The sequence below is a fragment of the Trachypithecus francoisi genome, unplaced genomic scaffold, assembly GCF_009764315.1.
Source record: "Trachypithecus francoisi isolate TF-2019V2 unplaced genomic scaffold, Tfra_2.0 Lachesis_group21, whole genome shotgun sequence".
Taxonomy (NCBI): domain Eukaryota; kingdom Metazoa; phylum Chordata; class Mammalia; order Primates; family Cercopithecidae; genus Trachypithecus; species Trachypithecus francoisi.
Window position 1 is genome coordinate 3,138,168 of NW_022681467.1, and position 26,530 is coordinate 3,164,697.

Here is a 26,530-nt window from a genome sequence, read left to right on the forward strand (position 1 = left end):
CTTATCTCTTCTGCACAGAAGTCTGGGCAGAGGTTCAAGGCCCATTCGGGCCTCCCTGCAGTGCCCTGCAGTACCTGTACTGTTTCTGTCCTATTCTGGGGATCTGGTGTGCACGGCACACTATACAGGTGAGCTGAGGCTTGCTCTCCCTGCACAAGGCGGGTGCTGTAGCGTTGGCTGTATGTGACAGAGAAGCTGCAGTTTCCAGATCCTCAGGCATGCTGACCACACACTGACACTTGGAGAAATAAAGCTAGTTAGAACATCTGGGACTGTTCGATTTGGCCTTGGGGAAAGGAACAAGGAACAAGGAACAGTGAAGATTCACGCTGTTACATCAATGTTCATGCTAGCAAGCTCTCCACTTCTCACTTCTCAACATCAGTGTTTCTCAGAGCTGGTGCAAGAATCACCCGTGTGTGTGTGTGTGTGTGTGCACGTGCGCGTGCACGCACAAAAGCACCCCCAGCCCAGGCCTCACCCACAGCAAGTCTGATATACTTGGTCCAGAATGGGGCTTGGTACTATGGTTTGTCCCCCACCCCAGGTGACTCCCATGTATGGCTGGGATCAAGTAGTTACTGACCACTTGCTCCCTATAGCGGGCACTAGGGAGCCAGCAATAGACAAGAGAGATGAGTTTCCAGCTGTGACTCTCTCAGTTTACTGCCAGGAGATCAATTTCACATTTACAAAGTTAACACTATGCTCAGTTCTGGGAGGAAGAGGAGCAAGGTTGAGGGGTTTGCAGCCAGAGCACATAACCAGGAAACTGGATCTACAGTGGGGAGATGGGCAAAGCTCTCCAAGGCCTGATGCAGTTAAAAGAGTTCATAGTCACCTAGTCTACATGCATGTTCACACACGTGTGTGTGTGTGTGTTGGCCTTGTGGAAGGACTGAGTGGCCCACAGAACTGTGGCTGGGGAATGTGGACATGAAAATAGGAAGGACTGGCCGGGCATGGTGGCTCACGCCTGTAATCCCAGTACTTTGGAAGGCTGAGGTCGGCGATCACAAGGTCAAGACATCAAGACCATCCTGGCCAACATGGTGAAACCTCGTCTCTACTAAAAATACAAAAATTAGCTGGGCTTAGTTGCATGTGCTTGTAGTCCCAGCTACTTGGGAGGCTGAGGCAGGAGAATTGCTTGAACTTGGGAAGTGGAGGTTGCAGTGAACTGAGTTCGCGTCATTGCACTCCGACCTGGCGACAGAGTGGGACTCCGCCTCAAAAACAGAAAATAAAAAAAAAAGAAAATAGGAAGGATCAAAGTCTCAGGCCTAACAGGGCCGTGTTAGAAATCTGATTTTTGGCCTGGCTCAGTGGCTCACGCCTGTAATCCCAGCATTTTGGGAGGCTGAGGCGGACAGATCATTTGAGGTCAGGAGTTTGAGACCAGCCTGATCAATATGGTGAAATGCCATCTCTACTAAAAACAGAAAAAATTAGCCAGTTGTGGTAGTCCATGCCTGTAATCTCAGCTACTTGGGAGGCTGAGGCAGGAGAATCGTTTGAACCCAGGAGGCGGAGGTTGCAGTGAGCTAAGATCACACCACTCACTCCAGCCTGAGCAACAGAGTGAGACTCTGTCTCAAAAAAAATCTGATTTTTATCCTAAGATCAATGGTAAGCCCCAGCAGCATTTCACTGTGGTACACATGCTTGTGGGGAAAGAAATGATTAGGCTTCTATTTCAACATGATCTCACCTTACAGCATGGAGCATAGGGGATGAGGCTGGAGCCGGGGGCTTGTCAGGACACCAGTGCTGTGCCCACCCATGTGAGATGTGGTGGAGGTGGGGCATGGGCAGGGAGAAAGAGAACTAGCCCAGGGCTTGGTGCCAGATCATCCCTAGAGGCTGGGAAGGTAGGAGGAAGGATGCTGCCTGCACGTAGTGGATCACTGGATGGATGGTGCACTGGGGGAGGAAGTGAAATATTTTGGGTTGGTGACTCTGTGATGTCCTGGGAAATAGCGGGCAACTGGATGCTCTGACTGGGAGCTGAAAGGACGGGCCTGATGTGGACAGGCACATCCGTGAGGCTGCGAGATGGGGCAGTAGGAGATGTGTGGGGAGTGGATGCGACCATGCAGGGGTGAGTGGGGCAGGAGAGAGATGGGGCCCAGGAAGGAACCCTAAGGAGGCCAGAGCAGGAAAGTGGCCCAGGGAATGTAGACCACCTGGTACCCACACACTGGACACTTCCAGGAGGGATGCCTGAGGGTCAGGGAGCAGAGGACTGATGGGGCCCATGTTGTTGGCCTGCGGAGGTCAGAGGAGGCTGACATGAAAGCAGTTCCAGGACACCAGAGAGGCAGAAAGGACAGCCATGAATGAAGAAGCGGGGAGATGGAAAGCAGTAGGGGTGAATGCACAGTGCTGAGAGCCTGGCTGCAGCAGGAGGAGAGGACCGGGCTGTGCTGGTCTGGAGGTTGGTGGCTCCTGGACCCATGTAAGGCTCTGGCAAAGCTGAGGCTGGACCTGTCCTGTGGCTGACCTCCCCTCTCCTGGGCTGAGGAGGGCATTAGTTTGAGTGAAGTACCTACTGTACCTGTTTCTTTAGGAATCAGGTTGCTCTATTACAGGGAGATTTCGACAGTAACCCTCAATCAGAGCAGGACTGCTTTCCAGCTGTCACCCACATCCTTGATGCTTTTATTTGATATACGAGTTGTGTAGTTTGCTAATACTCCTGTGGTTCTGCACCCCCTCCAACTACCCATCACTTGAGGCTAAGTTGAATGGAAATGTGTTTTATTATCTTCTGTGCAATGAATTGGTTTTACAGTGTGGCAACCCAACTCCTGAAAGTGGTCATCATTTTCAATTATAATATTTTAGCTCAGAGATAAATTATTAAAACACACCGAAATTGCTCCTGAAGACAACAGAAAGCATGCTCACTTGGTGACTTACTCAGGTAAAATGCTGGTAAGCCCTGGGCATTCTGGCTTTGCATTTCTTAGGAAACCATGCGGGACTATCTCTGTATGATGCGGCAGAGTCACGTTTTATCCTGAGTAGGCAAAAGATGCAGCCTCCTCCCCCTGTGGGTCTGAAACGGCTTCTGCAAGTTGGAGCTTGAAATGACCGAGTATCTCACCCTGCTTTTTGCCACCCACTTTGTTCCCACGGGAAAGGAAGGTGAGGGTGCCAGTGCATGGGTGTAGATGCCAGGTTTCCTGACAACTCCAGCATGTCTGCCTTGCCCTGGCCATGCCATCTACTGCTCCTCACCTCACTGGACCCCAAGGTACAGTGCTGGCTGTTGGAGTATGAACAAGCAGACAAAAAAAAGGCCAGTCTTCCCCAGGTGTGGTTGTCAGCCATTCTGAGCCACCACCTGGAATATCTGCAGGTGGAAGTAGCCACTTAGCTGCCTCCCTCAGTATCAGCGCCCAGGAAGGAAGGCTACTCTTTCACCAGAAACAGCTCAGCTAGAAGACTCTTCTGTCTTCCAATATGAGTGGGTGGGGGTGTGGGAGAGCAGAGTTTGGCCCCTAGAACTGTTATGTAGAAATGAATCTGATTCAGCAAACAGACCAAAGCTCTGCAGGCCTGAGAGGGGCTTCAAGGCCTCTGGGTCAGCTCTTGTGTCAAAGAATGAAATTTTTAGGACTCAGAAGTCTGGAGAAAATGCTTTTGGCTGCAAGTAACAACCAAAGTATAACTGCTCAAACAATTAAGAATGTGAATAATTTCATATAAGAAGTCTCAGGTGGGATCATTTCAGGATTGGTGAATCCCACAGTTCCAGGAGGCTTTTGGGGATCCCAGCTCCTGCCCTCTTTTTGCCACCTTTCTGAGCCAGCTTGTCCTGACCACAGCAGCTTTGCACACCACCCCTCAGAAGACCACTCAGAGGACAGGCTGGCCATTTCTCCAGTCTCTGTTTAAGAGCAAGGGAGACTTTCCCAGAAGCACCTGGAACTTTCCCTTATGCCACATGGGCCAGTCTGTGTCACGTGTCCCTCCTGAGCCAGGTGTTGGCTGGAGACAGAAATGCCATCGTTGCCCAGACCTGTCAGGGTTGCCCCTTGATTAGGGGAGTCTCCCAGCACATCCTAACCCTTACTAGCAACAGGTGAACAGTGGAGCTGGTCTTAAGAAGAATAAGGGAGAGTAACGGTTGGAGAGTCTTCAAGAATTCACAAGATGCTGTAATTAGAAGGACCCTCCCTGCTTTATAAAAAACAGAAATGTCCAATCTTTTGACTTCACTTGGTCACAATGGAAGAAGAATTATCTTGGGCCACACAAAGATACACTAACACTAATGATAGCTGATGAGCTAAAAAAAAACAAAAACTCATAATGTTTTGAGAAAGTTTATGAATTTGTGTTGGACTGCATTCAAAGCCATCTTGGGCCGCATGGGCCCTTGGGTCGCAGGTTGGAGAACCTCGATATAGGGAGAATCCTGGATAGATCCTGGTTAACTTTCATTTGAAGAACTGTCATGACTTTCGATAGAAGATGCATGGGTTATTGTGTTGATAGGAATTTAGAGATGCTGAGGCTCCCAGGGCTGCAGGAACCAGCCTGGTGGCACTAACGAGGAAGCTAATGCAACCGCTGATTGCCATGTTGGGCTGGGGGCCAGCATGGCAAGACACTTTGATGTTTTTTAGAAAATCCAGAAATAGAAATCTTTCTGTAAAATCTCACATTTCTTAGATATGCACAATTCACTGAAATATTTAAAATACCGTGTGAGTCTAATACTAAATGATGAAGAGCCAGACCCAACCTGGGAGTCAGCAGCTGACCTTGTCTGGATGAAGAGACTGGTATCTGGAAGGTGTCCTGAGGCTTTGCCTTTACTTTCTCCAATGACCAGACACAGCATCTGGCTTGGGAGACACCAGATGCTCCAGCGGAGGACTTGAAGACCACTGCCTGTTCTCCCACACTGGGCTCAGGTCACTTTCCAACTTTTATCTTCCAGAAGGAACTGGAATGGAGGGACGAGATGAACCAGGGCTCTCAGGGGCAGTGGATAGGAGTGTGTCCTTCAGGGAGGGGTGCTTTCCTTACCGTGCTGGAGAAAGGCAGGGCGTGGAGAGTGTGACTCATACTTTCAGAGGAAAACCAGACAACATCCAGAATGTCTATGGGAAATGAAGCTGGATGATGAAATGCAGCCACTGGTAAAATAAAACCAGGTGAAAAAACCCCACTATGGGCAGACAGATACATACACGGGCACCTTCATCAGTGGAACAGGCCAGAAGTGGGGGTGTGGGTGGACGCTCATTGGGTGAACAGCTTTCCGTGCTAGGATCTGGCATGGAGACATCAACCACACCTTCATATCTTGGGGGATCCAGTCATGATTTGAATGCCTAACTAGGAAGGGCTCTTTGTCATTTCACCAGGGCCAGACTGGGCATGTGCCCTACCCATGCTCCTTGCTCCCCACTATTTTAGTGCTCAGGGACCCGATGTCACAGCCAGCACCTATTTGGGGGCTCTCTCTGGCTGCTGGGGCCATGACACAGTCATGTTCCTCCCCTCCTGCTGGTCCCCCCACTTCCTAAGAAATAGAGACATCTAGACTGAGAAACAAGGCAGGTTTACACAAAGGCAAGCTATTTGTCATTTTCAACAAAAAGGATATCAAAAAGCAACTTTGCTTATTTCAAAATGACTGAATCAAACCCAATTCTGTCAGCTCATTCTTTATGAGATATCAAAACCTGAGCACTCTTCATCCACATATCCAGTGAGGAAACACCATAATCGGGGCGGCATCATGGGTTGCATTCTCAGCTTGCCCTGCTCCTCTCCTTCTCTGCTCAGACTGGCTCTCACCGATGGATGACTAAGGGCCCTGCAGAACTGAATTACTCAGCTGAAGCCACAGAGCATGGGCCAGCAGTGAGAGGAGAGTTCAGAGGGTATCTATGTCTAAAACACAGGACTTGGCTTCGGACACTTCAGGACAACAGGGGGATTTCCAGGTTTCTGTGGAGCGACTGAATCCTACCATCGGGGCACACAGGGAGCTCCACAGACAGGCCCCTGCAGAGAGGGAGACCCTGTGCTTTGCTGATGGCTCTGAATGCTTCTGGCTCCCCTCCAAAGGGGGCCCAGCTCATGCCCAGTTGGCATGTCTGTGCTTTGGAGGTCAAGGCATATGAGCCCACAGACTCGCATATTTGAGTGAGGGTTACAGAGGGAGTGCACCTGCTGTGTCCTGCACCCCAACAAGGAGGGTTAGGTCATCAAAGCTGGGAAGTGTTCTTGCAAGGAAGCTGCCTTGTGCCCATTGGGAGCTGGCAAGCCCTGAATGCCTCAGACCAACTTGAATGGCTCTAGGACCCCAGCAGCAGGGGTGACGGGTTGGCATAAAGATGCATGGCCAATTGACCACATGGTGCTGAAACCTTCGGGCAACACCTCGACACCAGGATCCCACGGCAGGTAGGGAAAGCTCTCAGGGCTCAGGTCCTGGTGCTGGGCATGAAAACACACACACGCCATCCTAAGCCCTACACATGTTGCCTGGTGTCTGGGATTAGGGCCACTGTCTCTCTCCTCTGATGACATCTCTCCAGCAGCATTTCTTCTCTATGTGCAGGTGGGGTCTATCCAGCATTGCTTCATCTCTTGGTCTTTGGAAGGGTGTGGGGACCTAGGACATGCTAGACATTTCTTCATTCTGGAGTGTTCCTAGTGACTTCCTTGTCAGAGAATCGACTAGGGCAAAAATAATAACCGTAATCATAAGAACTGTTACTCGGTAAATGTGAGACTATATTCATACCACTAATCATGGAACCATGGACTTACCATTTACTATGCAAAGTGCTTTACTGAGTCATCTCATTTAATCCTTGTGCCTCTGTGGGTGTGACACCATTTACATGTAAGGAAACTGAAGCCCAGAGAGGAACGGTGTTTGCCCAGGGGCACGTGGCTAGTAAGTGGCACATTTTGACTAGTGGTCGAAACTACAGAATACGGGGGTTATTATTCCAGTTTTGTGCTAAGTCTCACAAAACTGAGACCCGGCAAGGCAAAGGCGGCCGTCCTGGCCTCGGGAGACTGGGCTGAGACCGAATGCTTCCTCCTGCTTCTGGGCAGTCTCGCTGGTTTAAAATCCTCATCCCAAGGGTGCCTGGGTGTGGACCTAAATGCACCCAGCACTGGAAAGCTCTCAACCAGTGCTTGTGAGCTTTTCCTTTCCAGTTCTAGTACGTATTTCTCAGGAGTCTTCAGAATTCCCCAGTCAGCTTCCCAAAGGAAACTAAATTTGCTCAGAAAAGCAGGCTTATCTATTCAACTTAAATGACTTCTTTTCAAACAACTGTAACGTCATTGTTCTCATTTTTATGAATAACTAAATCTTGGCATGTTAGGCTAAATTGATCATTTTTATTTCTTTCAAATTATATTGTCTAAATATGGCTAAATTGTTACGACAGCTTACTGGAATCACCGAGGATGTTGTTAATGTCAAATGGAACCTGAAATCATCCACACCGGCCGTGTGAACATAATTTAGAGACTTGTATTTCATGCTCAGAGCCGTCCCTGGAGATTAAATGTGTGAACCGATCCTGCTGAAAACTCTGTTTCCCTCCATGATCTATCTCGTTCCAAAAGCTGGTGAGTAGCCTTTGCTTATCACAGCCGGTGTCAAGAGGTGAGCACAAGTTAACCTCAAAAACAACATTCAGCCCAGCCAAGTTTTCTGTAAATATGGTACATGATTAATTATGTCAGAAGACTATTTACTAAATGTGAAAAAATCAATAACACTCTAGGAAGAATGTTTACCCAGCCTAGGATCCAAACAAAGACTCTAAAGCCAGGGAAGTTTTTGAAAAATACAAGCTCCATGTCTCCAGCAAACATAAGGGAGGTTTTGCTCCTTTTCATTTTTGCCTTGGCAGGGATGGGCCCTGGGGCTGTGGGCTCTGTCTCTTCTCTGCTCATTGCAATCAGAGCGACATGACTGTTGTCCACTGACGGCGGCCACGTGCCAACCCTTGCAGGAAGCACTTACCACTAGGACCTCATTTAATTTAATGTCACTGACAGGACAGCGGCATCCTGACTCTTATCCTCTCTGTTTTGTAAACTAAGAAACCAAGGCCCCAAGAAGTGAAAGTGTTGGTCCCAATCCCAAAGCCAGCAACTGGCTGAGGCCCTAGTTCCAGTTGTGGGAGTAGAGTCCGGGTGGTCTCAGGCCACAGTCTCCTGGTGTGATAGGCATTCACTGTTCCTGCCGGGTGCTTTTCTGAGCTGCTTCTTTTAGGTATGCACTCTCTTAGTCCCCACAAAGCCCTGTGAGAGGTGGAGACAGCTGAGGGTGTGGAGTTCCAGATAGTCGTACCACATAACAGTGGACAGAGTGGTTCAGTTGTGACCTTAGTCACACAGCTTGTAAGTCACAGAGTGGGAGTGTAACCCAGTGCAGACAGGTTCTATCCTTTCTCTTTTTTTTTTTTTTTTTGAGACAGGGTCTGGCTCTGTCACCCAGGCTGGAGTGCAATGGCATGATCACTGTAACCTCTGCCTCCCTGGTTCAAGTTATCCTCCTCCTACCTCAGTCTCCTGAGTAGCTAGGACTACAGGCACATGCCACCACACCCCACTAATTTATTTCTTCCTTCCTTCCTTCCTTTCTTTCTTTCTTTCTTTCTTTCTTTCTTTCTTTCTTTCTCCTTCTTTCTTTCTTTCTTTCTTTCTTTCTTTCCTTCTTTCTTTCTTTCTCCTTCCTTCCTTCCTTCCTTCCTTCCTTCCTTCCTTCCTTCTTTCCTTCCTTCCCCCTCCCTCCTTCCCTCCCTCCTTTCTGCCTTTCCTTTCCTTTCCTTTCCTTTCCTTTCCTTTCCTTTCCTTTCCTCATTCCTTTCTTTCTTTCATGGAGATGGGGTCTCAAATTCCTGAGCTCAAGTGATCCACCCACTTTGGCCTCCCATACAGCTGGGATTACAGGCGTGAGCTACTGCCCCCCAGCCTCTATCCCTCTCAATGCAGGACAGACCATCAATCGATGAGCCTCCGCCAAGGGGAGATGGGTGTCCTCAAGTGGCGTTGCCTGCAGCAATCCTGGCATCTTTATGCCCAGAGTGAATCTTGTAGCACCTCTCACCTCTGTACAACACAATAACTTTCAGAAATCATCACGTCATAATCAATATTTGTGATTTTTCCAGTTTTTTAAGTTTTAAAGCAAACGATTAATAGAGGACAAATTTCAATTTTACAAAAATGTTATTCAAATTTTGTTAAGCACCTCATGTAAGAACTAAAATTTGTACTGACAAGCAAAAATATCAGGTCTCATAGTTTTCACTCTGTTTCTGTTTTAAACTTTGGACACAAAATCCCTAAGTGGTCCCATAGAATGACAGGTGGCAGTGACTCCAGTTCTGTTTCATTCCCTTCACCATCTCTGTACCACTGTTGCTCACTGTGAGTCTAACATATACCGTGTTGTGCCAGGAAATATGCAATGTGCTTTGTTTCCCTTTTCAATTCAATTTTTAGTTAAATAGAATAAAAGGAAAAAGAGAGGCCAGATGCCTGAATGATCCACAAACCAACTAGTCTGCTCCCAAATAATTGAGATTAAACTGTCCCCATATTTGAGATCAGAACATTCCATTCCAGCATTATGTAAAGTAAAGTTTTAAGGCAATTCAAAAAGAAAGCCCAGAGTACTCACAAAGACTGCAGAATACACACAGATGATGTGGAGCCTTTTGCTCAGGGTACATGTCATGCTGTTAGGCTCGCCATGGTTCTAGAACACCTAACGTGGCTTCCGTCCAAAGATCTGCCGAGAAAAACTCTTTCCATCTCCTTCTGCTGATTCCTGCTGTTTAAGTATCAGTCCTTGGAGAGGTTTGGTATAATCTGCTCTCTAAATAAAATGGGATGAATCACCATCCATGGGGAATTTAGTATGTGAGGTGCAGAATTCCCTCAAAGTTTGCATTCAGACTATCTTAAATTCTTTGTAAAACTCCACCAAATCCCTACCAGGAAAAGCAAGCTCTTCCTCCTCCCTGAGTTTGAAGCATCATGCCCTCAGCCTGTAAGAATCCCCTGTACCGCCTCTAAGGAGCATCACCTATAGGTGGGAGCCGACACAGAAGGGTGGGACTGGAGCTAGAGAACCCAGCAGTAAGTGTCCTGGGTGAATTAACCCACCTGAGCCCAGCAGGCAGCAGCCAAAGGGTGAACGGACAGAGTGAAAGTCAGATGTGAGGGAGAAGGAATAGAAAACTTGCCCTGTGTCTTGGCAGTCAGTGGGTCAATTTGGGATGAAACTGTGTTGTGCAGTTTAGACAGAGGCTTGCTTACATGTGCAGCATGTCTAGGGCTCAGCAATGGTCTCAGCGTCCACTCTCTTCCCAACTTGCTTTCTGCCTAATTCCAGAGGGGAGAGTTAAGCATGACTTCACTTTTATTAATGTTAGAGCAAGAAAGTTTCCAGAGGCCCTGTTCCCACCTCTGCATTTATAGATGAGAAGTGGGGCTGAGTTAACCAAGTTACTGAAAATAATAAAATTCAAGGACTCCCACGGCAAGGCAGTTCTGCATTTTACATGGCCTTTCTCACTGTTGGTGCTTTACAAATACTTCCAAGGTTAATGGATATAAAAACAGAGTATATGTCTTGCTGGTTCATTTTCTTCTTTAAGATGTCATCACTTGGCTAAGTGAATAGTAATTGGTTTGAAAGTTCCCACATGGAAGATGAATAACTTACAGCTAAAGATATCTTGACAAAGATCTGGGGGTCAGAGTGGCTAACATGCTGAAAGTCACTCATTTAGCCCATATCCTTAAGCACCAACTAAGTAGAATGTGAGTGAATGCTGCAGATCACAATCTACCCCTGAGGAATCCATCTCTGAGCTGCACAAACAGGGACCTCGGCCACGAGAAAGGCTTCCTGCTATGAGTGGATGCCAAGGCTGCAGGATCGATTTTACAGAATGTTAAGAAGTTACCTGCTTGAAAAGAAACCCTTAGAAATGCAGCTTTTCCCAGGCAGAGAACATGATTGACCCTTGCCAAGCTCAAACGCATGGCCAGCTATGTTGGCTAGGAGCCAGGGACACCAGCCTTCCCTGGACCCCTCACAGCTGTCTACTCACCCAGCTCTGGCGGCACACTCAGCATCCCGAGGAGGCAGGTCACAAGGACAGCGGGCTGGGAGACCCTGAGCCCCAGGAGGCAGTCCCCCATGTTCTCAGAGCCAGGTGCCTCCAGCGGACACAGCCTTCCAGGACCCTATCCCCCCACAGCACAAGCAGGAGCCATGCAGTCCTTCTGCGTGCCCAGAGCCCTTCCCCCCACCTCCGCCCAGTCCCGAGAACATCTGACCTGGACCCTCCACAGCTCTTCAATCTTCCTTCTCTAATCTGGGGGCCAGCCTAGTCCAGGTGGTTGTCATCTGGCCTGGAAACCTGTGGCCACCTGCTGAGGGATCCCCACCCCCTGCTTGGGTCCACTGGATGAAGCCCCAAGCCTTCATTACTGGGGTTCACAGGCTCCATCTTCCCCTGAATCCTCCCTCCCACTGCCTGGGCCTTGGTCTCCCTGCCCTTCACTCACTCCCTGTCCCCAGGGCTTCTGTACATGCTATACCCCCATTCCGACACCATTCCACATTTGAGCTGCAACTCCTTTAGATTCTGACTTTACTGCCTGTCTTCTCCAGAGGAGCCTCTCCTAACTGCCCATCCCCCAGCCAGGATGCCACCCCTGTATTGACCACGACCTCCCCCCTCCCCTGTGCTGCCTGAAATAAAGCCATCAGTGCTATGACTTGTTCAAAGTTGTCCCACTCTAATAGGCCTCAAGGATCACAGAGGCAGGGATCCCCTCCTGGAATCTAGTGCCTCGCTCAGCACATAGCACCGTCTTCATCAACAAATGTTTGATGGGTGGATGGACGAACAGAAGGATGGATGAAGGGGCACAGGAAGGGTCCGGTGGCTTCTATGGAGAGTTCCCAAAGTGTCTCAAATATCTTTGCTAAAATGCAAGGACTTAAGGCACATTCTTAGGAGGGTATCCAGCTGGAGTCAGATATGGCCCCTTGTCTCTTAGGGAGCCAGCGAGCTCCCAGGCCCAGGGACACCCCAACATCTCCATGGAGGCCACTGTGGTGGTTGCTGGTGCCAGGTTCACAGGTGTTCCCTGTGTTCTCCACCATGGCGCGTCCCCTGGGGCCTTCACACTCAGTGCAGAGCACCAAAGAGTTGCCGCTGTGTGGTGAATTCTTATAATTGTGCATTGCATCCATTTTGAATGTAATTTGGACCTTCTCCTACCAGAAGCAGGGCTTAGTCGCCCTTGACACGGTGTCCAGGGATTCACCCACTCCCGGTTCCTCAATGTGGCCAACCCAAATATCTGCCTTGTACATCCACCTCCTGTGACCACCTCCCTGTGGGACAGGCAGATACAGCCCACTTGATGGCCTCAGTGACTCCACACCCCACAGGGACTTCCCAGACATGCCGCCATGCCCACCTCTCAGTCACAGGGACCCCACGGAGCCCATGTCTGGTTGCTCTAAACCCACCAGTGAGAAGTCCCCATGGGAAACCTGCTTGGGAAACACCCTAGACCCCAATAAAGGCTTAGGCCTCAGGTCCCTCTCTCTTCCTTCACCCCCTCCAGGTGAGTGTTCGTGACCCGGACAGCTCCCCACTTTCTGCAGGCCCCGTGGGGCGCGCTGCCCTCTCCCTGGGACACGGTGCTTCTGTTGCTTCCTGTATCTTCTTGTGCTGCCTCCTGCGTCTCCCCCAACCCACACCCCAACCCAACTCTCCTCCCATCAGGGCTCTCTTAGGAAGTGGCTGTCTTGATAGGAATAAAGTGGACATGGGTCAGACGAGAGCCACAGGGCGTCGTCTGTCCACAGAAACAAGTTTTGTGTGAGAGAGACTTCTGGTCACTGGGCAGGGCTAGAATTTATAGTCAGTCTCTCCAAGTGAGAGATATAGCCTGCTACCAATGACAGGGGACTTGGAGAACAGCCCAGCCCCTCCCTCAGCTGAGATGGCGCTGGGGTGTGGTCCCCTCAGGCCCCCAGAGTGACCCGGCACCAGCTCCAGCAGCCCAGGGTCACCTTCTCAGCAAGCCATCACGGGCTGGCTTCCTCCTTGTCTGTTTCATTTCCCCTTCCACATAAACTAGTCTCCCCAAATCCTGTCTCAGGGTCCCCTCCTGGGGGATCCCAACCAATGATCTAAGGTCTGTGGTTGCAAGAAAAGCACCCTGTGTGTCCCGGGCTTTTGCTGAGTTGCGATGTCGCGGCAGGGCCTGCCCCGGCTTGGATTCCCGCTCCTTGCCCAGATTTCCGGCCCTTGCGAGGGATCCTGAGCCAGGGGAGTGAGCCTGCAAGGCCTGCGCCACAAGGCCGGACACATTTTCATTTTATTTCTGATGCTTTTTGTGACCCTGCCACCTCACAATGCAATATTTCCACTATGAAACCCCCAAAACTGCCAAATTTCACCCATTTTGGATTAACATTATCAAGGAGCTTGGCATTATGTTGAAAACCCAGACATTCCCACGACCCGGCTCCTATTTAAAAAATGTCTGTCTATTTAAAGTTCAGGATGGGAGGATAAAAGAGAAAAGACTCCCAAAGTCAACAGAGAACATGAGCTAGGCAAAAGGAAAGTCCAGTTTGCTTCTAAAAAAGGCTGAAAATTATAACCATCCATGGCCTTGCGTCTTAAGTCTCAGGATTTTTTTTTTTCTTTTTTGATGGTTTGCAAAACAAAGTGGAATTTTATTATGGGTTACTAAGGGAGCTTCCTCGAGTTCTTAGCCCCCAAAGCCTCTGTGCACTCCATGGCATGCCTCCGAGGCTCCTCATGCCATGAGAAAGAGAATGGAGCCAAAATCAAGCCGGCAGTATCTCCAGGCTGTAACGTCTTCCCCAAGTCGCTGAGTTTCCACAGTGCTGAGCCAGGGACCCGGCAGAGCTGCCTGGCTCCTTTTATGAACAACAGCACCGTGATGAAGGCAGCAGGAGTCAGAGAACTATTCATTGCAGGAAGCCCCAGCATCCGGTGAGAAATAAGAAGTACAACAGTACAGGATGCGCCTTGGGTCACGGGGACGTGGAAAGCCCGCAGCCTTTGTGTCCTTCTCGGGGCCGGAGTGGCTGCAGCTCACCCCTCAGCTCCCGTCGGGTCCCAGCTGGGAGCCGAGATAGAAGCTCCTGTCGCCGCTGGGCTTCTCGCCTCCTGCCGAGAGGCACACGGAGACCGGGATGGCCACCTCTATGGGCCTGCTGCTGCTGCTGCTCCTGAGGCAGCTCGGGGCCGGGACGGGAGCTGACACGGAGGCGGTGGTCTGCGCGGGGACCGCCTGCTACACGGCCCACTCGGGCAAGCTGAGCGCTGCCGAGGCTCAGAACCTCTGCAACCAGAACGGAGGCAACCTGGCCACTGTGAAGAGCGAGGAGGAGGCCCATCACGTCCAGCGAGTACTGGCCCAACTCCTGAGACGGGAGGCAGCCCTGACGGCAAGGATGGGCAAGTTCTGGATTGGGCTCCAGCGAGAGAAGGGCAAGTGCCTGGACCCCAGTCTGCCGCTGAAGGGCTTCAGCTGGGTGGGCGGCGGCGAGGACACACCTTACTCTAACTGGCACAAGGAGCTCCGGAACTCGTGCATCTCCAAGCGCTGTGTGTCTCTGCTGCTGGACCTGTCCCAGCCGCTCCTTCCCAGGCGCCTCCCGAAGTGGTCCGAAGGCCCCTGTGGGAGCCCAGGCTCCCCCGGAAGTAACATCGAGGGCTTCGTGTGCAAATTCAGCTTCAAAGGCATGTGCCGGCCTCTGGCCCTGGGGGGCCCAGGTCAGGTGACCTACACCACCCCCTTCCAGACCACCAGTTCCTCCTTGGAGGCTGTGCCCTTTGCCTCCGCCGCCAATGTGGTCTGTGGGGAAGGGGATAAAGACGAGAGTCAGAGTCATTATTTCCTGTGCAAGGAGAAGGCCCCCGATGTGTTCGACTGGGGCAGCTCGGGCCCCCTCTGTGTCAGCCCCAAGTATGGCTGCAACTTCAACAATGGGGGTTGCCACCAGGACTGCTTTGAAGGCGGGGATGGCTCCTTCCTCTGCGGCTGCCGGCCAGGGTTCCGGCTGCTGGACGACCTGGTGACCTGTACCTCACGAAACCCTTGCAGCTCCAGCCCATGTCGTGGGGGGGCCACATGCATCCTGGGACCCCATGGGAAAAACTACACGTGCCGCTGCCCCCAAGGGTACCAGCTGGACTCGAGTCAGCTGGACTGTGTGGACGTGGACGAATGCCAGGACTCCCCCTGTGCCCAGGAGTGTGTCAACACCCCTGGGAGCTTCCGCTGCGAATGCTGGGTTGGCTATGAGCCGGGCGGTCCTGGAGAGGGGGCCTGTCAGGATGTGGATGAGTGTGCCCTGGGCCGCTCGCCTTGCGCCCAGGGCTGCACCAACACAGAGGGCTCATTCCACTGTTCCTGCGAGGAGGGCTACGTCCTGGCCGGGGAGGGCGGCACTCAGTGCCAGGACGTGGATGAGTGTATGGGCCCGGGGGGCCCCCTCTGTGACAGCTTGTGCTTCAACACACAAGGGTCCTTCCGCTGTGGCTGCCTGCCAGGCTGGGTGCTGGCCCCCGATGGGGTGTCCTGCACCATGGGGCCTGTGTCTCTGGGACCAGCATCTGGGCCCCCCGATGAGGAGTACAAGGGAGAGAGAGGGGGGAGCACTGTGCCTCCCGCTGCAACAGCCAGTCCCACGAGGGGCCCCGAGGGCACCCCCAAGTCTACACCCACCACAAGGAGACCTTCGCTCTCATCTGATGCCCCTATCACCTCTGTCCCACTTGAGATGCTGGCCCCCAGTGGGTCCCCAGGCCTCTGGAGGGAGCCCAGCATCCATCACACCACAGCTGCCTCTGGCCTCCAGGAGCCTGCAGGTGGGGACTCCTTCGTGGCCACACAAAACGACGACGACAGCACTGATGGGCAAAAGCTGCTTTTATTCTACATCCTAGGCACCGTGGTGGCCATCCTACTTCTGCTGGCCCTGGCTCTGGGGCTACTGGTCTATCGCAAGCGGAGAGCGAAGAGGGAGGAGAAGAAGGAGAAGCCCCAGAATGCAGCAGACAGTTACTCCTGGGTTCCAGAGCGAGCAGAGAGCAGGGCAATGGAGAACCAGTACAGGTAAAGGGGGCCCTGAGCGACCGGGGGAGGGGATGCACAGGCGTGGGGACACTGACCACAGTACAAAGAGGTGGCAGCAGGAGCAGGCCCAGGTTCCCTGTGGGCAGACACACCCCGGTCCCAGCAGCTGACCCCTCAATCTCCCCCCACGCCAGGCACGTGAGGTCCCTTACAGCATGCTGCCCCTCTGCAGCGCGGCTGCACTTAATGTGGGGCTCCCTCGCAAGGTCCAGACGTGCAGGCGGCAGGGGTGCCCTGGCTTCCAACACTGTCTCTTTTGTTTCCCATAGTCCGACACCTGGGACAGACTGCTGAAAGTGAGGTGGCCCTAGAGACACTAGAGTCACCGGCCACCATCCTCAGAGCTTTGAACTCCCCATTCCAAAGGGGGACCCACATCTTTCTGAAAGACTGGACTGAAATCTTAGCAAACAATTGTAAACCTTCTCCTTAAAGACCCCTTGGACCATGCAGGTATTTTCTATGCATGTGTGGTGTTTCTGAAGTGCAAGTTGTGTGTTGGCGTGCCGCAGTGGAGATTTTGTGACTCTGTAATGATTCTTACTCCCCCTTCCTTTTCAAATTCCAATGTGACCAATTCCAGATCAGGGTGTGAGGAGGCCGGGGCTAAGGGGCTACCCTGAATAGCTTCTCTGCTCACTTCGACCATCTAAGAGGAAAAGGTGGGCTGCTCATGCCGATTAGGATTGAAATGATTTGTTTCTCTTCCTAGGATGAAAACTAAGTCAATTAATTATTCAATTAGATAAGAAGATCTGATTTTTTGGTCAAAGGGAACATGTTCAGGACTGGAAACATTTCTTTACATTTGCATTCCTGCATTTCCCCAGCACAAGTCTTGCTGAATGTGAAATTGTTGACATCCTCCAGAATGGCCAGAAGTGCAATTAACCTTTTAGGTGGCAAGGAGGCAGGAAGTGACTCTTTAGTTCTTACATTTCTAATAGTCTTGGGTTTATTTACAAAGGAAGCTTGAAAAGTATGAGAAAAGTTGCTTGAAGTGAATTACAGGTATTTGTAAAGTCACATCATCTACAGGGCTAGGGCGAGAGAGGGCAGAGATTTGTTCACAGATACTTGAATTAATTCATCTAAATGTACTGAGGTTATCACACACTTTACTACGGATGTGATCCACACTAACAAGGAAACAAAATCAAGGACAACCTGTCTTTGAGCCAGGGCAGGCCTCAGACACCCTGCTTGTGGCCCTGCCTCCACTTCATCCTGCTGGGAATGCCAGTGCTCCGAACTCAGACGGAGGAAGCCATGCGGAAACTTCCATTGGGCTGTTTTCTGAAGGATGTGTGAATGGGAGATGATGCACTGTGTTTTGAAAGCTGTCCTTTTAAAGCATTTTAGCACAGTTCATAGTTCACAGTTGATGCAGCATCCTGAGATTTTAAATCCTGAAGTGTGGGTGGGGCACACACCGAGTAGGGAGCTAGTCAGGCAGTTTGCTTAATGAACTTTTGTTCTGTGTCTCTCTTTTCCTTAAAATTGGGGGTAAGGAGGGAAGGAAGAGGGAAGAAGAGGACTAACTAAAATCATTTTTATCAGCAAAAATTGCTCAAAGCCATTTAAATTTATATCCTAATTTTAAAAGTCACATTTGCAAAGATTTCTCCCTATGATGATAATGTGGTCGATAGTGTGCACTCTCCTTCTCTCTCTCTTTCTTACACACACACCACACACACACACACACACACACGGCACCATTCTGCCTGGGGCACTGGAACACAGCCCTGGGGTCACCAATGGTCAGAGTCATTAGAAGTTACCTGGGTATCTCTGGGAGGCCTCATGTCTCCCGTGAGCTTTTTGCTGCCACTGTGCAGGAGAACAGACAGAGGAAATGTGTCTCCCTCCAAGGCCCCAAAGCCTCAGAGAAAGGGTGTTTCTGGTTTTGCCTTAGCAATGCATCGGTCTCCGAGGTGACACCCTGGCACAGTTGAAAAACCACCAGGTGCAGGCCCTTAGAGTTAATACTCTTGCCAGTTTTGAAATATAGATGCTATGGTTCAGATTGTTTTCAATGGAAAACTCCAGGGGCAGGGGAGGTGAAAGGAAAGATGGAGGTTTTGTGGGGCTCAGTGGGGCATTTGGAACTTCTTTTTAAAGTCATCTCATGGTCTCCAGTTTTCAGTTGGAACTCTGGTGTTTAACACTTAAGGGAGACAAAGGCTGTGTCCATTTGGCAAAACTTCCTTGGCCACGAGACTCTAGGTGATGTGTGAAGCTGGGCAGTCTGTGGCGTGGAGAGCAGCTGTCTGTCTGGCCATTCAGAGGATTCTAAAGACATGGCTGGATGCACTGCTCACCAACATCAGCACTTAAATAAATGCAAATACAACACTTTTCCCTCTGGGCCTTGAAAATCCTTGCCCTTATCATTTGGGGTGAAGGAGGCATTTCTGCCCTTGGCTTCCCAGAGCCCCAACGCAGTCTGTGTGTGAATCCTGGGGTCCAACGAGGCCTCCTATTTCCACAGTGTTCTGATTACTCTCACAGCCCAGCCCATCGTCTGGTCTCTGAATTTTTCTTTAGGTGACAACATGCAGCCCCATTCTCAACAACAGGGAGGGCACGGACCCTCTCTATGGAACCCACAAGGAGAGAAATGGGTGATAAAGAATCCAGTTCCTCAAAACCTCCCCTGGCAGGGCTGGGTCCCTCTCCTGCTGGGTGGTGCTTTCTCTTGCACACCACTCCCACTGCTGGGGGAGAGCCAGCAACCCAACCAGACGCCTCAGGAGGTGTGTCTGATGGAAACCACTGGGCTCAAACACGTGCTTTATTCTCCTGTTTATTTTTGCTGTTACTTTGAGGCATGGAAATTCTTGTTTGGGGGATCTTGGGGCTACAGTAGTGGGTAAACAAATGCCCACCGCCAAGGGGACATTAACAAATCATCCTTATCCTGAGGGACCCAAGCTTGCGTGGCACAGTGGGGAATCCAGGGGTCATAGTGTGGGGAGAGGTGCACCCTGCCACCTGCTGACTTCTCACTAGACACAGTGTTTCTCTCCAGGTGACCTGTTCAGCAGCAGAACAAGCCAGGGCCGTGGGGACAGGGGGAAGGTTTCACTTGGAGAGAGACAACAAGGCAATGAAGACTTGTTGTCCAAATAGGTCAATAATTCCGGGAGACTCTTGGAAAAAACTGAATATATTCAGGACCAACTCTCTCCCTCCCCTCATCCCATGTCTCAAAGCAGACAATGTAAAGAGAGAACATGTCGCACATGCAGCTCGCCACACCCACTCATTCCTGAATTTCAGGTGCTATCACTGCTCTTTCTTTCTTCTTCGTCATTTGGGAAGGGTGATGCAGGAGGACAATTCCTACAGATAATCTGAGGAAGGCAGAAAAACCAGGGCAGGACAGTTATCGACAATGCATTAAGAGGAACTTGGTGAGCATCCTCTGTAGAAGGGACTCCACCCCTGCTCAACAGCTTGGCTTCCAGGCAAGACCAGCCACATCTGGTCTCTGCCTTCGGTGGCCCACACTTCAGCATCATCGTCATTGCCACAGCATCACGATGCAACACATCTGTGTGTAGCACTATGACGTTATGTTTGGGTAATGTGGGGATGAACTGCACGAGGTTCTGATTAAGGATATGGGGAAGTGGGCTGTGGTCACTGCCGACCTTGCAAGGCCACCTCAAGGCCTGTCTGTTGGTCAGTGGCAGAGGAGCAAAGCTTCAGGAAGGGTCAGCCTCATGTCATCTTCCCCACAACCAGACAGAAAATGGGGTCAAAAAGTCAAACCTTTATACGTATGTGTTATGTCCATTTTGCAGGATGAACTGAGTTTAAAAGAATTTTTTTTCTCTTCAAATTGCTTTGTCTTTTCCATCCTCATGGGTCTTATCCCTGAGCAATATTTCGATGGATGGAGATGATCATTAGGTACTTTTGTTTCAACCTTTATTCCTATAAATATTTCTGTGAAAACTAGGAGAGCAGAGATGAAATTTGACAAAAAATTTGAATTAAAAATAACACGGTCTTTTTAAAACTAACATAGGAAAGCCTTTCCTATTATTTCTCCTCTTAGCTTCTCCATTGTCTAAATCAGGAAAACAGGAAAACACGGCTTTCTAGCAGCTGCAAAATGGTTTAATGCCCCCTACATATTTCCATCACCTTGAACAATAGCTTTAGCATGGGAATCTGAGATATGATCCCAGAAAACATCTGTCTCTACTTTGGCTGCAAAACCCATGGCTTAAATCTATATGGTTTGTGCATTTTCTCAACCAAAAATAGAGGACAATAATCTGAATTCTCCATATATTCACTAATCAAAGACACGATTTTCATAATAGATTTCTGAGACAAATACTCACTGAAGGGCTTTAAAAATAAATTGTGTTTTGGTCTGTTCTTGTAGATAAATGCCCTTCTATTTAAAGTAGAAGCTCTGGAATCCCTTTATTGCGCTGTTGCTCTTATCTGCAAGGTGGCAAGCAGTTCTTTTCAGCAGACTTTGCCCACTATTCCCCTGGGCTGAAGTTCTTTGCGTAGATTTGACTTAAACTTGAATTTGATCCCTGAAAAGCCTTACTCTGTGATGTCAGATGTGATTGTAAATGTCAGTAATCACTTCATGAACGCTAAATGAGAATGTAAGTATTTTTAAATGTGTGTATTTCAAATGTCTTTGACTAATTCTGAAATTATAAGATTTCTATGCAGGATTTATCTTCATCCTGTGCATGTTTCCCAGACTGTGAGGAGGGAAGGCTCAGAGATCGAGCTTTTCCTCCAAGTTCTAACAAAATGGTCCTTTGCGTGCCATCATGGGTCAGCCTTTAGGAAGGTGCAGCTTTGTTGTCCTTTGAGCTTTCTGTTATGTGCCTATCCTAATAAATTCTTACATACATGGGTTGTGAACTTGTTTTAATATATTTCACGACAACTTGAAATACCTGGCAGAACTTGCTTTCAAGGTCATTACATTTATCCATCTCCCTTTTCAAAGAGTTGCTAAAAAGAAGGTACCTTGTGGTTGAGTTTCTGCACCTGCACCTGCTGGAGGTGACAGGGGGCGCTGGGCTCTGCCCTCCTTCATTACCTCAGCAAACGTGTTCCCTGCCCCTCAGTGTGCTGCCCTTGGGGACATGGAATACAGAGGGCTGCACTGCGCCCAGTGTCCATGGCAGCTGAGTCCACTCATCCATGGTCCCCTCATCACTCTTTAATTCCCTGCATCTTGTAAATTACATGGGTGATGCCTGGCGCAGAATTAAACATGTCCAATGCACGCGATGTGAAAATACTGTCCTATAATTATCATTGGAGCATTTATCATTACTTTGTCAGCAAAGCCCTTTCAGTTTATTTAACTAATTGGACAGGCAGATCAGATTGCTGGTTGTTTGGCTACACAAATCTCATGGTGATTCCAAGTCAGGAACAGCAGATGGTGGTCAATTCTGAGTCATGCTGCTTTAAGATTGTGCAAAAGGCTGTGGCAAAAGCACAGGACTTAAGAAGAATAAAGGATTCTGTTCTGTTATGCTGATGGTACAGAACACTTGCAATAAATATCCATTATTTAGGGTTAAATGCAGCTGATCCTGTTAGAAGTCTAGTCATTCACAACATACACTTGGAAATTATTCCTCAGTGTGAACAACCATGGCTGTTCTCCCAACACACACACACAAACACACACATGCACAACACAGAGACATGGATCCACAAACACACACAACACGCACCCACAAGACACACACCCACAAGCACACACAGTTCTATCATCCTTCTGTCTCGTACACCCCGGGCCAGTGTTTCTCAATTTAGGAAAAGCCTATGAAAAAAAACACCAACTTGTGATGGTTACTTTTCTTGGTGATTTTTGCTATCTCGCTAAAATTTCTTAAATGCTAGGTAAATCATTCACAAACAAATGATTTGCCAAGAAAAATTAATTTGCACACATATCTATTGCACAATGCAGAGTACATTTGTGTTGCTGTCATCAGACAAAATTCAGATTAAAATGAGAGACTCAGACATGTACTATGTACCTTCCATGGGATTGAACATACACTGAGTGAGCCTGTCAAGTTCTCACCTGACTCTTGTGTATATTCAGCAAGAGGAGATACGGAGAGCAGAGATGATAAATTGAAAACCAGAGAAGTCACAGTCAGCCTTTCCCTGAATTATATTTTATATTACAGTTGCTTAGAAAGAGAATGACTAATGGGTTTACCCTTCAGATCCTCTGAGTGCCTCCTAACTTCCCCTTTTCAGAGGAAATTATGGACAGCTCAAGAGTGAAATAGGGAAGAAAGAGGCAGAGAGAGTAAAAGGTGTGGATCAAATGCAGTCATTTTTCCAGAACTGTGATTGACTTAAGGATGCTCAGCGTGCAGCTCAGGCACAGGCCCTCTCCTGAGTCCCCAGGGGAACCACCACCGAATTCCCCATGAGCAGTTGTCCCTCTCTGAGTTCTAGTAGTTGGATTCTATTTGAGGTTTGTCATCATTAACTTGGATGCTGATGTTCTCTTGTGATTAAAACTGGTTCACAGAATTCAACTGAATGGAAGTAAGGAAGGCAGGGAGGAAGGGAGAGGGAGGGAGGGAGAGGGAGGGATGGAGGGAGGGAGGGAAGGAGGGAAAGAATGGGAAGGAATGAATGGGAGGGAGGGAAGGAATAAATGGGAGGGAGGGAGAAAATGAATAGGAGGGAATGAATAAATGAGAAAGAGAAGGAAGGAGAGATGGGGGAGGGAAGAGAGAGAGAAAACACAAAAGGGGGTAGAGGAATGTCCCAGGTGTGGTGGTCACAATCAGGTCTCACAAAGCTGAGCTTGGAGCCTGAGAAGGAAGGGCTGAGTTTCTCAGGCCGTGCCTGTGCAAATTCCAGGCCACTTTGTTCTGCTGGCCCTGGTGAGGCCCAGCACCCTCCTGTTACCTTCCTGCAAAGCCTGCCTGCCTCTGCCACTGGCCTTACACCTGTCTATATAGTTCGTATCATAAGGTCTGAAGCCAAGCCCGTGACCTGTCTCTGTGGGACTCCTCCCATGTTCAAGTATCAAGGAATAATGAAATTTGTGAGGTGGAAGAAAATAATTGGGACGTCTACCTTCTTTCTCCAGGATCTGGCTTTCACAAAAAGGTTATGTCACAAATGTTTTACTTCATTGTTGAAATCGCCACCTCCCGTCCTGTGTGTGTCAGGGTGTCACCCGCTTGTCTGTTTTCCTTCTCATCCATCCTACAAGTCTTTATGTTCTGGCCTCCATCCAGGCCCTCATCCCCCATGGCTGTGGCTTCGTCAGCTTCTCCTCAGATTTCCACCAGTTTTGTCTTCTATTTATAGCCACGTGGTGAAGGGACTAATATGTGTTTGGCAGATTTCGTCCTTCACCAATATAAAATATACGTTTTTGAATCTTTTCACTTCAAATTATATTATATATGACTTTACAACTAATATACCCGTTTCATTCTACTGCATCTGATGAATATCTGATTGTTTTTTCCCTAAATTCAGGCTTCTGGTGGCACTTCATTTTGTCGCTTGTAAACAACAAAGCTGGATTTTATTTTATTTTTTTTCTTTTATTCAATCGAAAGTCTTTGTCTTTTAATGGGAGAATTCAATCTATTCACATTCATTAAGGTTACTAATAAATTTGTGCTGACTTATTTTACGTATTCCATTTATAATGATTCATTGGGGTTTCTAGTCTCTCGCTCTTGTCAATTAGATTGATTAAGTTTTCTTCGATCTACTTTTTCCCTTAATAGTTTGGAACTGATATAGACTACTTGTATTCTTCAAATAATCTTACTTTTTCACTTCACATATTAAAGCCTATGTCTTCCTATCAATGTCTTCATGTTAATTAATAGCTATCTCCTCCCCCTCCCCCAAAATACTCAACAATCTGTTATTTCTGTTTCCTCTCCTCTCAAGTTACCCAAATTCCCACACCACTGCCCACCTGGATTGCATTTGAATTTTATTTTTTGATTGTTATACATTTTTACCATCAAAGCCTACTTAGATGCCATGAGTTTTTCTTGATTTTTTCTCATCTTCACCTCTGATTCCCAGTACCGCTGGATTCAGTTCTCACGGGAGTGTTTTGTTTTGATTTGTGTCTTTTTCTGAGACGGTCATCGATGGGTAGGTTTGCTGCATGCTCGCATGACCAGAAATGCCTTTCCCTTCCGCAGGCTGAATGATGTCTCACCTAGACATACATTTCTAGGCTCTAAATTGTTGTCCCACAGAACTCTGGAGATATCCAGCCTTTGCTTTTTTGCATATGTTGTTACTGATGAGAAGGCTGATGTCAAATAATGTGTTTTCTTTCATGGACCATTTCTTTTTTCTTTTCCTTTTTTCCCTGAGTGCTTTGGTGATTTTCTTGTTCTCTGTGGAGTTCTGAGGTTTCGCTTCAGGTTGCAGGTGCGGTTCTTTTCTGGTCCCGCCTGCACTAGGTGAGCTTTTCCCAACACAGGGGGGTGTTTCCTTCTAGCTGTATTTGAACCTGAGCATGTGTCTGAATCCCCTGGAACCTCCTGCAAGGCTCCTTAAAACCAAACCCCTCCCTCAGAGCTTCTGACTTGGCCGATGTGGGGTGGAGCCCAAGACTGCATTTCTGCTGATGCTGCTGGTCCAGGAACCACCCTTGGAGAACCGCTGCTTCATTTGATCTTGAGTAGTCTTCTCTTATTCTTGTTAGTATATCTTTTTGTTCATTGTCTTGACTCTCTTATTTTGGAAACAATTTTGGATGGTTCTTTCCTTCCTCACTTTCTACCTGTCTATCTTCTCCCAGTGGGCTATAAGGCTGGACCTTCTCTCCAGCCTTCCCAGCAATCCTTGCTCTGCTCTACTGTTTTTCCAAAACACCAATCACCTTCCACCATGGTATATGATTTCTGTTTGTACACTATGATTATTTAGTACCTGTATTTATTTGCTAGGATCTAAGCACCCCCAGGACACTTTTTTTGTCTTTTGGTCTCTGATATGCTCTAGGCACCTAGACCAGGGCCTGGCATACTGTGGTGCTCAGTAAACACATGTAGAATGCATGACTGAGCTAGGGGTTGGGGCAGTGTATCAGGCAGGGTGGGCCAGTGCATCCTCCTGGTGGGCCTGCGTGAGCCTTGATGCTGTCCAGGGCCTCTTCCTCACCTGCCATCCAAGGCTGTGGGCTCCTCCTCCACCATCTGCTCTCCTGTCCCCTGTCTCCGGCTCACGGCACTGCCTGCACTCAAGTCTTCCCTATTGCTGATCTGAATTGTGGCCGCCATATCCATCTGGTCTGGGGCTTTGCACTCCAGCTCCCAGAAACAGAGCCTGAGACAAGGACTCACCTTCCTGTGGTTCACTGGGAAGCGCAGGGGACAGTGGCAGCAGCACTGAGTGGTGACATCACTGTGGAAACCCTGGGAAATGGTGCAAAACACTCCAGGATCATCACATCTGAAAGCCAAGGGAGCGGTGTGTAAATACCCATTGGTAATGAGTAGGGGGCTGCCCTGGGTGGTGGTGGTGTGTAATTCTAAGCACCTCCAGATGACCACACATGTGGGCGAAGTGGCCTTCCACACTTAGGAGGGGGAAACTTTCAAGTATAGGTGCAGGCCCTGGCAGGAGTACTTCACCTGAGCACGGTGAAAAGTGCAAGCTCAATTTGTTGAGCACTGGCAGCCTCCAGCACACAGCTGTCCTCTAAACTCAGTGCAGACAGTCCTCCCTGCCTCTAGAGGTCATGCCTCCTTTTTTTCCAGGAGGTGCTGTATCCATGGGGATGGATTTCTCTCTCAGGAGTTTCCTGCTGGCTTTCATCACTTTATTCCTTGCATGATAGGTCAGTGGCTACATGACTTGTTTCTTCCTAAGAGACTGTAAGGCACTCAAGAGTAAGGGGCACATCTGTATTGTCCCTTACTCACAGTCAAGCCTCAAAGATTTTTTAAATAAAAGACCACTGGATATGTTATTTTATACCACATATGTTTTTAAAGCAATGAAGAGGAAAAAAATCACTGACTTTTTACTACGTACCAAACAGGAAAATAGTATTTGCTACTGAGAAATAGGTAGTATTTGTATCTCCATTTTATAGTTAAGGAAATTGAGGCAGAGAGAAGATGAGTGGTGAAATAGATGAAATAAATCTTACACTCCCACTCTTAATCACTAGGCTTCCCTGCCTCCCGTTAGACATAAATAGGAACTGCAATTGAAAGAGTGTCAACCAGCAAAGAGTGGGGAGATGAGTGGGCCTCTCAGTCAGTTTCAGATAGGAAAAGCAGAG

The 26,530-nt window shown here is 48.9% G+C and overlaps 1 protein-coding gene across 1 annotated transcript; it reads left to right on the plus strand.

The window, feature by feature from the left end:
• Positions 1-14,030: 14,030 nt before the first annotated feature.
• CD93 (CD93 molecule) lies at positions 14,031-21,118 on the plus strand. Its single transcript, XM_033185444.1, has 2 exons — positions 14,031-16,197; positions 16,488-21,118. The coding sequence occupies exons 1-2, from the start codon at positions 14,270-14,272 to the stop codon at positions 16,510-16,512; spliced, it is 1,953 nt and encodes a 650-aa protein (XP_033041335.1). The 5' UTR covers positions 14,031-14,269; the 3' UTR covers positions 16,513-21,118.
• The last annotated feature ends 5,412 nt before the right edge of the window (positions 21,119-26,530 follow it).